Source organism: Hemitrygon akajei, chromosome 1, assembly GCF_048418815.1.
Source record: "Hemitrygon akajei chromosome 1, sHemAka1.3, whole genome shotgun sequence".
In the NCBI taxonomy this organism is placed as follows: domain Eukaryota; kingdom Metazoa; phylum Chordata; class Chondrichthyes; order Myliobatiformes; family Dasyatidae; genus Hemitrygon; species Hemitrygon akajei.
In genome coordinates, this window is record NC_133124.1 from 208,292,438 (window position 1) to 208,305,226 (window position 12,789).

General features: G+C 44.9%; 1 protein-coding gene and 1 non-coding gene across 3 annotated transcripts in view; both read left to right on the forward strand.

The window, feature by feature from the left end:
• LOC140734849 (leucine-rich repeat transmembrane neuronal protein 4) overlaps positions 1 to 11,996 on the forward strand; it is a 341,841-nt gene extending 329,845 nt beyond the window's left edge. Inside the window, exon 3 of one of the 2 annotated variants that reach the window (XM_073059447.1) lies at positions 11,501 to 11,996. In XM_073059447.1, the coding sequence (XP_072915548.1) occupies positions 11,501 to 11,725 (225 nt within the window). In that variant the 3' untranslated portion in view covers positions 11,726 to 11,996. Of the gene's footprint in view, positions 1 to 6,020; positions 6,883 to 11,500 lie in introns of those variants that run through there. The other variant, XM_073059439.1, reaches the window with a different exon arrangement.
• LOC140736381 (U6 spliceosomal RNA) lies at positions 7,316 to 7,424 on the forward strand. Its single transcript, XR_012100927.1, has one exon. It is a non-coding gene; the product is annotated as a U6 spliceosomal RNA (small nuclear RNA).
• Positions 11,997 to 12,789: the final 793 nt, after the last annotated feature.

Below are 12,789 nucleotides of genomic sequence, written 5' to 3' on the forward strand. Positions count from 1 at the left end.
CTACCCAATCCCTTCCATTCACAAGGATGAAACACTTCAGTTGGAGTTGATGCCAATTAGTCTGTGGAGTTGAATCAGATTAGGAGATATTTAGTAAGGGCAATAAAATAGGGTAGAAATATATGGGGAGAAGGACAGAGGTATAAAGTTTTATGGAGGGAATTCCAGAGATTCTGGCCAAGGTCACTGAAAACGTGTTTGTGTCGGGTGGATCCATTACACAGAGATGAGGCTATAGTTGCAGAAACACATAGAAGTTGGAGGATTATTAACCAACCTTGATTCAGGGAAGCTTTGAGACTGCAATAATTTCTGCTCATACACCTCCTCCCTCACCTCCATTTGGGGTCCCAAACAGTTCTGGCAGGTGAAGCAACACTTGACCTGTGAATCTGCTGGGGTGGACTATTGTGTCCAGTGCTCCCCATGCAGCCTCCTCTGCATCGGTGAGACCCGTCATAAATTGGGAAACTGTTTCCTTCAGCACCTCCCCGCCATCCAGCCACAAGCGGGACAGTCAATAGACAATAGACAATAGATGCAGAAGTAGACCATTCGGCCCTTCGAGCCTGCACCGCCATTTTGAGGTCATGGTTGATCATCTACTGTCAATACCCGGTTCTTGCCTTGTCCCCATATCCCTTGATTCCCCTATCCATAAGATACCTATCTAGCTCCTTCTTGAAAGCATCCAGAGAATTGGCCACCACTGCCTTCCGAGGCAGTGCATTCCAGACCCCCACAACTCTCTGGGAGAAGAAGTTTTTCCTTAACTCTGTCCTAAATGACCTACCCCTTATTCTCAAACCATGCCCTCTGGTACTGGACTCTCCCAGCATCTAGAACATATTTCCTGCCTCTATCTTGTCCAATCCCTTAATAATCTTATATGTTGCATACACATATAGTCTGGTGGCCAAACATTTTAATTCCGATTCCCATTCCTGTTCTGACGTATTGATCCATGGCCTCCTCTTGTGCCAAGATGAGATTGCCCACAGGGTGGAGGACCAACACCTCATATTCCATCTTGGTACTCTCTAACTTGATGGCACGAATATCAATTTCTCCTTCTGGTAAGCAAATTCCTCCATCCCACCCTTCCTCTATTCCCCACAGTGAACTTTTACTACTTCTCACCTTCCTCCTGGGTCCCCTCCTTCTTCCCTTTCTCCTGTGGTTCACTTTTCTCCCCTATCAGTCTCTTTCTTCTCCAGCCTTGACCTTTCCTACCCACCTGAGTTCACCTATTACCTTCCAGCTAGCCTCCTTCCCCTACACCCATCTTCTTATTCTAGCACATTCTGCCTTCCTCTTCAGTCCTGAAGAAGGAGCTCGGCCTTAAATCCTGATAGCTCATTCCTTTCTACAGATGCTGCCTGACCTGCTGAGTTCCTCCAGCATTTTGTGTGTGTTGCCTTGCAATAATTTCTGTCCTCTGGAGTTGTAAGGTTAAAGTATCCAGAAGTATCAATGGGACATCTGACAATTTGTTAAACTGAAAATGGAGCCTGTCATGGCAAGAATTCAAACACTATGCAGTGGTATATAACCTGTCCTTTAACACTGGAAGGTTAATGAATTAATTAATTAGAAATAGAAGGGCCAGCTCATAATGCTTAACACAGTTTTGTGCTTGTCATAATCTTAACACTTTCAATGGAATCTTACACAGAGAAAGCATCAATGTCTAAGGAATATGGAACAGTGATATATCAGCGGTTCATTATGAATGTTATTAAATTTCTTAATCACAATACATAGGGGAAGTAAAACACAGTTTTATTATTCAACAAGTTTGGCTAAAGAAATTTAATAGAGAAAAATATTGGGAATACACAGCAGGTTAGAGAGAAACAGAGTTAATGTTTTAGGACATATGACATTTCATATTTGATGCTGTCTAATCCACATCATTTTCTGTGTTTAACTCTGGCTTCCAACACTTACAGTTTCTTGGAGACACAAGAAACTGACTGCTGATGCTGGAGTCTGCAGCAATAAGCAATCTGTTGGAGGACCACAGCAAGTCGAGCAGCATCTGTCAGAGGAAAGCAGCGATCAACGTTTCGGGTCAAAATCTTGAAGGGTGGATAAGTAGACAAATACTTTTCCTCCCACGCAAGCTGACTGGCTCGCTGAGTTCCTCCTGCAGATTCTATGTGCAGTTTTCCTCATTTTAAAGTTAAAGACAGAGTATGAGTAAAAAAAACTTGGTTTACTTCTAAGAAAGTGATATTTCAATGTAATGAGCCTGTGTGTTGCTTACGTACAGGAAGGGTATCATTGTGGTTGAAAAAATACAGAGAAAATTTACAAGGATGTTGCTGGGACATGAACTGAATTTATAATAGACAAAAGGTGCAGGAGTAGGCCATTTGGCCCTTCGAGCCAGCACCGCCATTCAATATGATCATGGCTGATCATCCACAATCAGTAACCCGTTCTTGCCTTCTCCCCATATTCCTTGACTCCGCTATCTTTAAGAGCTCTATCTAACTCTTTCTTGAAAGCATCCAGAGAATTGGCCTTCACTGCCTTCTGAGGCAGAGCATTCCACAGATCCACAACTCTCTGGGTGAAAAAGTTTTTCCTCAACTCAGTTCTAAATGGCCTACCCCTTATTCTTAAACTGTGGCCTCTGGTTCTGGACTCCCCCAACATCGGGAACATGTTTCCTGCATATTTACTTTATATCTGACATTCTTCACATACATGAGGAGTAAAACTCTTTACATTACATCTCCATCTGAATGTGTAATGTGCAATCATAATATTTATAATAAACAGAACAGTCAGTGTAATATAGAGTACACTTAAATCAGCTTGAGTTCATCAGTCTGATGGGCTGGTGGAAGAAGCTGTCCTGGAGCCTGTTTGTACTGGCTTTTATGCTGCGGTACCACTTCCCCGATGGCAGCAGCTGGAATAGATTGTGGTTGGGATGGCTTGGGTTTCCAATGATCCTACAGGCCCTTTTTACACACCTGTCCTTGTAAATGTCCTGAATCATGGGAAGTTCACAACTACAGATGCACTGGAGTGTCCGCACCACTCTCTGTGGAGTCCTGTGATTAAGTACAGTTCCCATACTAGGCAGTGATACAGTCAGGCAGAATGCTCTCATTTTTGCCCCTGTAGAAAGTTCTTGGGATTTGGGGCCCATACCAAACTTCCTCAACCGTCTGAGGTGAAAGAGGCGTTGTTGTACCTTTTTCACCACACAGCTAGTGTGCACAGACCTTGTGAGGTCCTCGGTGATGTGGATGCCGAGGAACTTGAAGCTGTTTACCCTCTCAACCCCAGATCCATTGATGTCAATAGGGGTTAGGCCGCCTCCATTCCTCCTGTAATCCACAACCAGCTCCTTTGTTTTTGCAACATTAAGGAAGAGGTTGTTTTCTTGACACCACTGTGTCAGGGAGATGACTGTAGGCCACCTCGTTATTGTTTGAGATAAGGCCAATCAATGTAGTGTCATCAGCAAATTTAATTAGCAGATTGGAGCTATGGGTGGTGATACAGATGTGGGTATACAGGGAGTAAAGGAGAGGACTCAGTACACAGCCCTGATGGGGCTCTTGTATTGAGAGTCAGAAGGTTGGAGGTGAGGGAGCCTCTCTTACCACCCGCCGGTGATCTGACAGGAAGTCCAGGATCCAGCTGCACAAGGCAGGGTCAAGGCCAAGGTCTCTGAGCTTCTTGTCGAGCCTGGAGGGAATTATGGTTTTGAATGCTGAATTGTAGTCCAAGAACAGCATTCTCACATAAGCATCCTCCTTCACCAGATGTGTAAGGACAATATGTAGGCATGAGGACCTGAGGCATAGGGAAAGGTTAATAGGTTAGGAGTTATTCTGTGGAGTGTAGGAGAATGAGAGGAGATTTGATAAAGGTATATAAAAATTATGACAGATATAGATAAGGTAAATCAAGCAAGCTCTTTTCACTGAGGTTGGGTGAGACTATATTAGAAGTCATATTTTAAGGGAGAAATGGGGAATATTTAAGGGGAAAGTGAGGTGGAAACTCTTCACAGAAGGTGGTGCAAGAGTGGGATGAGCTGTCAGCAGAAGTGGTTGATGTGGGTTTGATTGCAACATTTAAGAGATGTTTGGATAGATACATGGATGAGAGGGGTATGATGGGCTTCGGTCCAGGTGCAGATCAGTGTGACTAGGGAAGATAACACTTTGGCAAAGAAAGAAACTATGAATGAGGAGCAATTGCCATCTAATCAACAAAAAATCCTGCCATCCCCTACTAGTAACATCACAGAGGTCACAACTGACCAAAATTAACCAGAGAAACGTGGTGGTTATAATTGTTTACTCACTGATATCAAATAGCTATCCTCTCAGTCTGGAGATGCAGAACTAATCTGGGAATTAAGGACGATTCCCATTCACAGAACTAATTTTAAGTTAATTAAATAGCTATGAAGAAATGAAGCTACTAGATGTCAGTTATAATCCATCTGGTTCACTGCTCCTTCAGGAAAGGAAATCCTTACCTGGAGTGGATGACTCAAAAAAAAACAAAGTTATGTGTTATTGTTAATGCTAATGTTGAGGCTTTATAAAGCACTGGTGAGGTCTCACTTGGAGAATTGTGAGCAGTTTTGGGCCCGTTATCTTAGAAAGGATGTGCTGAAACTAGAAATGATTCCACGATTGAATGGCTTGTCATATGAAGACAATTTGATAGTTCTGGGCCTGTATTCACTAGAATTCAGAAGAATGAGAGGTGACCTCACTGAAGCCTATCGAATGGTGAAAGGCCTTGATAGAGTGGATGTTTTCTATGGTGGGGGTGTCTAAGACCAGAGGGCACAGTCACAGAATAGAGAGGCGTCCTTTTAGAACAGAGATGAAGCGGAATTTCTTTAGTCAGGGAGGGGTGAATCTGTGGAATTCTTTGCCACAGGCAGCTGTGGAAGCCAAGTCTTTATGCATATTTAAGATAGAGGTTGATAGATTCTTGATTGGTCAGGGCATGAAGGGATATGGAGAGAAGGCAGGAGATTGGGGCTGAGAGGAAAGATGGATCAGTGATGATGAAATGGCGAAGCAGAGTTGATGGACCAAATGGCCAAATTCCGGTCCTGTATCTTATGGTCTTATGGTCATTTGATCTCTGTCCCATTAAATCACTTAGTTACAGGATATTTAGAGATATGGGCATTACCAGAGAGTGAATAACCATTCTCCTGGTTCTCCAGATCCTTTCTACCAAAAAGCATAAGTCAGGAGGTGAATGGAATGCTCTCCAATAATGCTCAAGAACTCAACACAATCCAGGCCATAGCTATACAATTGGCACTCCATCCACCATTTTTAAAAACTCACTCCCCTACAGTGGGTGCTCAATCTGCCGTCCATAACAGGCAATGTATTTACACCTTCAGACTCTTCTAACAGAACCTCTAACCTTTTGATATCAAGCATCTACAAGAATTAGTTAGGGCTGCAGGCATATAGTAACCCTGCCAGCTAAGAAACAAATAGTGTCTTTTGCCATCAAGGCTTCAAAGACATAACACGGTAGCGTAGTGGTTAGTACTGTGCTTTGAAGTACCAGCGACCTGGGTTCAATTCCTGTCACTGCCTGTAAGGAGTTTGTATCTTCTCCCCGTGACCACGAGGGTTTCCTCCGGGTGCTCTGGTTTCCTCCCACAGACCACAGTTGGTAGATTAATTGGTCATTGTAAATTGTACTGTGATCAGGCTAGGATTAAATCTAGGGATTATTGGGCAGTGCAGTTCGAAGGACTGGAAGGGCTTTTTCCACGTTGTATCTTAATAAATAAATTAATAATAAATAAATCTCTAAAGAAAGTCATAGATTTGTACCAATAATCATAAAATGCTAGTAACACACAGCTGGTCAGGCAGTATCTATATATATAAATAGAGAGAGAGAAGTTTCAAATCGATGTCCTTTCATCAGAAGTGATGATCAGAATCTTTCAGAGGAAAGGCCATCGACCTGAAACATTTACACTGTTTCTCTCTCCGCAGATACTGCCCGACCTGTTGCTGCGTGGACCGTCGAGAAAATGCGCGGTCTTTACGCGCCCAGCCTACTCCGACAGTATCTGCCAAATCTACTACCTCTACCACCAAGAGGAAGAAGAACTGCAACGGCCACTTCCCCTGCAGGCCAAACGTCAGCCCAGAATGGGAATATGTCATCCACCCTTCATCGTCGCCGGGCCTAAACCTTGGAAATTCTACCCAACAGTGCTGTGGGACCGCCTTAACCAATAGGACTACAGTGGATCAAAGAGGCAGCTGACACCGCCTTCTCAAGAGCAATTATGAACGAGACATAAATGCTGACCATGCCAGTGATGCCCACATCCAATAAATGAACATATAAATTATTTACACCATTTTTGTTTTGTTTTTGTTTCAGATTCCAGAATTTCATCAGGCTATGCTTTTAAGATAAATTTAGCTAGTTGATATCCTGTAGGGTCCTGCCTCCTGTGTAACAATTCCTCTTCTTCCCCCCCTTGTGTTAAACTGATAAAGAAACTCACATTGCAATTAAAACTCAAACGTCAATTAGGGTTTAATTGAAAAATCAGTTGGCATATCTAATTAAAGATGACAGACACTGGATGATCTGCATGAATACTTAGATTAGCAATGAAAAGTTAATAGCTCATAAAACATCATTAATTGCCAGATTACGCTGAAGAAGTATATTGTTATTGAAGTGTAATTCACTGATTCTGAGAGAGATATTTAAAAATGCAATATTCTTTTTGAATTCAAGCCTGAAGCAGTTTGCAGTGGAGGATTGTGGGTAACATAATGGCCGAGTTTAATCTGATGTTTGCCTGTACTGCATCTTTCCTATTGGATATGCAGCTATGCCGTAATAAATTTCATTTTCCTGTGCTGTTGTTTCTCATTACCATCTGCTACAATATGGATTAGGTGGGAGTGGGCTGCAAATATTAATAATAATAAAAATGAAAATAGAAATAACCTGAGGTCATGGATGTCTTATATTATTTATGGCACAGAAGGAGACCATTCAGCCCTTAGGGTAAGTCCTGGCTCCCTGGAGAGCATCATATTTCCCTTCTCTTTATTTCTCCATACTCCCGTACTTTATCTGCACTCATATGTTGATATCATCTCCCCTCTGAATCCTTTTGCCATAAACCTATAGAATTACAGTGATTTACAGTGGCCAGTTAATCTACCAGTGAGTTTTTGGGGTGTGGGAGAAATCCCAATCATAGGGAGGATGTGCACAAATTGGCTTAGAGAGCAACAGAAAGTCAAGATTGAACCCAGGTGTGCTCGCTTCAGCAGCACATATACTAAAAAATCGGAACGATACAGAGAAGATTAGCATGGCCCCTGCGCAAGGATGACACACAAATTCGTGAAGCGTTCCATTAATTTTTTTAAAAAAGATTGAACCCAGGTCACCGAAGCAGGAAGGCAGCAGTACTAACTGCTGCATCATTTTGTCGGATGAGTGCATTGTAGATGGAATAGCCTCAACTTGCATGCGCGAGTGTATCTCCAAGTCACAAAGGAATCTATGCCTTCCAGGATTGTAGCTTCTGACTCCACAAATGTCACTAAGGGCATCAGCCACAGTGGAATATCACCAACTGCAGGTTCTGCCCCAGTGGAATCCCACCAACTGTAGGTTCTCCCCCAATAGAATCCCACCAACTGTAGGTTCTCCCACAATGGAATCCCAACAACTGCAGGTTCTCCCCCAATGGAATCCCACCAACTGCAGGTTCTGCCCCAATGGAATCCCATCAACTGCAGGTTCTCCCCCAATGGAATCCCACCAACTGGAGGTTCTCCCCCAATGGAATCCCACCAACTGCAGGTTCTGCCCCAGTGGGATACCACCAACTGCAGGTTCTCCCCCAATGGAATCCCACCAACTGCAGGTTCTGCCCCAATGGAATCCCATCAACTGCAGGCTCTCCCCCAGTGGAATCCCACCAAGTTCAGGTTTTCCCCCAATGGAATCCCAACAACTGCAGGTCTCCCGCAATGGAATCCCACCAACTGCAGGTTCTCTCCCAATGGAATCCCAACAACTGCAGATTCTGCCCCAATGGAATCCCACCAACTGCAGGTTCTGCCCCAATGGAATCCCACCAACTGCAGGTTCTCCCCCAGTGGAATCCCCCCAACTGTAGGTTCTTCCTCAATGGAATCCCACCAACTGTAGGTTCTCCCCCAGTGGAATCCCCCCAACTGCAGGTTCTGCCCCAATGCAATCCCACCAACTGTAGGTTCACCCCCAGTGGAATCCCACCAACTGTAGGTTCTCCCCCTGTAGAATCCCACCAACTGCAGGTTCTGCCCCAATGGAATCCCACCAACTGTAGGTTCTCCCCCAGTGGAATCCCACGAACTGCAGGTTGTCCCCCAATGGAATCCCAACAACTGCAGGTTCTCCCCCAATAGAATCCCACCAACTGCAGGTTCTGCCCCAATGGAATCCCATCAACTGCAGGTTCTCCCCCAGTGGAATCCCATCAACTGCAGGTTGTCCCCCAGTGGAATCCCACCAAGTTCAGGTTTTCCCCTAATGGAATCCCAACAACTGCAGGTCTCCCGCAATGGAATCCCACCAACTGCAGGTTCTCTCCCAATGGAATCCCAACAACTGCAGATTCTGCCCCAATGGAATCCCACCAACTGCAGGTTCTGCCCCAATGGAATCCCACCAACTGCAGGTTGTCCCCCAGTGCAATCCCACCAACTGCAGGTTCTCCCCCAGTGGAATCCCCCCAACTGTAGGTTCTGCCTCAATGGAATCCCACCAACTGTAGGTTCTCCCCCTGTGGAATCCCACCAACTGTAGGTTCACCCCCAGTGGAATCCCACGAACTGCAGGTTGTCCCCCAGTGGAATCCCAACAACTGCAGGTTCTGCCCCAATGGAATCCCACCAACTGCAGGTTCTCCCCCAGTGGAATCCCAACAACTGCAGATTCTGCCCCAATGGAATCCCACCAACTGCAGGTTCTGCCCCAATGGAATCCCACCAACTGTAGGTTCTCCCCCTGTGGAATCCCACGAACTGCAGGTTGTCCCCCAATGGAATCCCAACAACTGCAGGTTCTCCCCCAGTGGAATCCCACCAACTTCAGGTTCTGCCCCAATGGAATCCCATCAACTGCTGGTTGTCCGCCAGTGGAATCCCACCAACTGCAGGTTCTGCCCCAATGGAATCCCCCCACCTGTAGGTTCTGCCCCAATGGAATCCCATCAACTGCAGGTTCTCCCCCAATGGAATCCCACCAACTGCAGGTTCTGCCCCAATGGAATCCCACCAACTGCAGGTTCTGCCCCAGTGGAATCCCATCAACTGCAGGTTCTCCCCCAATGGAATCCCACCAACTGCAGGTTCTGCCCCAATGGAATCCCACCAACTGCAGGTTCTGCCCCAATGGAATCCCACCAACTGCAGGTTGTCCCCCAGTGCAATCCCACCAACTGCAGGTTCTCCCCCAGTGGAATCCCCCCAACTGTAGGTTCTTCCCCAATGGAATCCCACCAACTGCAGATTCTCCCCCAGTGGAATCCCACCAACTGTGGGTTTTCCCCCAGTGGGATACCACCAACTGCAGATTCTCCCCCAGTGGAATCCCATCAACTGCAGATTCTCCCCCAGTGAAATCCCACCAACTGCAGGTTTCCCCCCCAGTGGGATACCACCAACTGCAGGTTTTCCTCCAGTGGGATACCACCAACTGCAGATTCTCCCCCAGTGAAATCCCACCAACTGCAGGTTTTCCCCCAGTGGGATACCACCAACTGCAGGTTCTCCCCCAGTGGAATCCCACCAACTGTGGCTTTTCCCCCCAGTGGGATACCACCAACTGCAGGTTTCCCCCCAGTGGAATACCATCAACTACAAGTTCCCCCCAATGGAATACCGCAAGCTGATTACCTTCACCCCCTCCTGCCTTATCAAGTCAGTCACCAGCACTATCTGTAGCAGTGATTTCAATTGTTTTGCAGAAATTTAGCATTCAATAAAATTGAAGTGGATCTAACAACCTAATCATACCCCTTTCCCATGGCCCCACTGTAACCCTTAACTTGACCAATGAAAATTGGCCAATATTTCAGACCTATCTTATTCCTTCCAGTCCTGTTCTGTCAGGACTGTCATCATGGTCTTCCCAGGAAAGCCCATCCACTAGACCTCTGAATAAAGTCACTTATTCTAAACTATCTGTCTATAGTTCCTGCTGAGTTTAAATCAGTGCTCGCTGCTCTCTCAAATAATCTCACTATTTTGGAATTCAATATATATTAAACCTTACTATAAATTATGGAGCAACTACTTGGATGCCATCTTTGAATATGTTTGGGAATAAATACTCCTCAGGGTGTGTATTTAATTGGGAATTATTTGAATGTTCTTTCCTGTGCTTAACATCTAAGTTCTGAAATTTGTTGTCCTTCTGTGCTTGGTATTAGATGACATGGATATAAGACTCATTTTACTTGTTCCTAAGAAGATAAAATTTAGATTAGCTTCATTTGTCATGTGTACATTGAACTATCAAATATACAGTGAAACGCGTCATTTGTGTCAAGGATGTGCTGGGATGGCCCGCAAGTGTTGCCATGCTTCCTGTGTCAACATATTATGCCCACAATTTGCCAACCCTTACTAATATGTATGTCTTTGGAAAGTGGACCATCCAGAGGAAAATCACATGGTTACAAGGAGTACTTACAAACTCCTTACAGACAGAAGCCGGAACTGAACTCCAGTCGTTGGCTCTGTAACATGTTATGCTAATGACTAAGCTACCATGCTGCCTGTAGATTAGAAATTGTAAAGAATGGGCCATCGCTTTCCGAATTCAAGAGTGGGTTCAATCCAGCGTTGTCTGTCTGGAATTTACGTGTTCTTCCGGTGCATGTTTTCCCTGGAACTACCTGGATCTCCTCTGCGCACTCTGGTTTCCTTCCATATCCCAAGGGTGTGCTGCTTGGTAGGTTAATTGATCACTTTAGGTAGTAGACGGGCAGCATGGGAGCGTAGTGGTTACCACAATGCTTTACAGTACCAGCGACCCAGGTTCAATTCCCACCGCCGCCTGTAAGGAGTTTGTTCGTTCTCCCCGTGACTGCGTGGTTTTCCTCCTGGTGCTCTGGTTCCCTCCTACATTCTAAAGATGCACTGGTTGGTAGGTTAATTGGTCATTTGTAAATTGTCCCATGATTAGGCCAGGGTTAAATTGGGGAATTGGTGGATGGCACATCTCAGAGGACTGGAAGGGTCTATATGACTGTATGTCAATAAATCCCCAAGCATTTAATTAATCTAGCAAATAGCCAGCATAAGGATTATGGGCCAAATGGCTGCTTTCTTCACTGTATGATTTCTTAAGTTTGATTACAGATATGTACTGCAAAACTGATTTTTGCAAGGCGTAATATGCACGATAGTAACCATGATGTTCTCTTGACTTTCATTCGCAGACGCCGCTTCCCATGAACATCACAGCCTTTTACAACTACGATCAGCCATTGGTTGGGTACTGCAAAGCACATCAGACTCTCCACATACACAAGCGGTACGAGACCCCTCTACAGGAAGAGGCAGAGCCCAGCAACGTCGAACCAGGCGTGAACCGGAACATCATCAGTACAGTGGCCCGCTCCGCGATTCCCAACATACATCTCGAACCCCCTCATTCACCATAGGTGGACATCTCACAAGCGGCAGACTTGTGTGTGACAAGGTCTAGATGAGAACAAGTAAAAAAAGAACAGGATAAAAAACAAACATTTGAATGTTCTTTCCTGTGTTTAAAAAAAAAATTAAAACTCTGAACAATCTGTGGCCGTTGAAAACTCAATAGCTAAACTTCCAAAATTTGCCGTCCTTCTGATTTTCTGTGCTTTGGTATTTGATGATGTAAATATAAGACTGCTTATCATGTTCTTAAGAAAATAAACTAAAAACTGTAAAGGATGGTTCGACTCTTTTGGAAGTCGTATTTTCCCCATATTCAGTTGTCCAACCAGGAGAAAGCGAGTCTTAAAAGGAGACACACGAGGCGACAGACACCAGAAGCTGGAGCAGCAAACACGATTCTGGAGGAACTCAATGGGCCAGGTAGCATCTGTGGAGTGAAATGGACAGTTAATACTTAAGGTTGAAACCTTAAGCTTCTGTGAAAGGTCTCAACCAGAAATGTCAGTCGTCCACCCCCCTGTGTAGATGCTGCCTGACCCACTGAGTTCCTCGAGTAGTTTGTTAAATTTTTAAAAATCCACTGTAGTTTACACCAGTGCTGTGTTTTTTTCTTGGGTATAGAGACATCAGCAAGGTTTGGAGTGGATTCTGTCTCAGTTGAAAAGCCTGGTGAGTTTATTAACTGAAATCCTGACAATTGTCAACCTGAGACAGATGCTCAGAATTTACAGGTGAATGACTTAGGTGTGCAGGCAGAGGCAGAAGAGGAGGTCTTCTCTGATTTTGGGTAGAGTTATTATATGAAAGGGATTCTCCACAGATGTTTTTAGTTGGAAGACATACAAACTAAGCACAGAGGTAGTGCTGGGGTTCCTCAGGCCTGATCCATCATTCAGTTCTCTATCCCAGCACAATCCCCATATTACTTTCATTTCCAAAATGAAATGAAAACTGGCCATTTGGCCCAACTAGGCCATACTGCTCCACTGTATTTATGCCCCACTCGGACCTCCTCCTGCTTTTCTATTCTTCCTTTTCCACCTCATCTGCTTGACAAACTTCTCCTTAA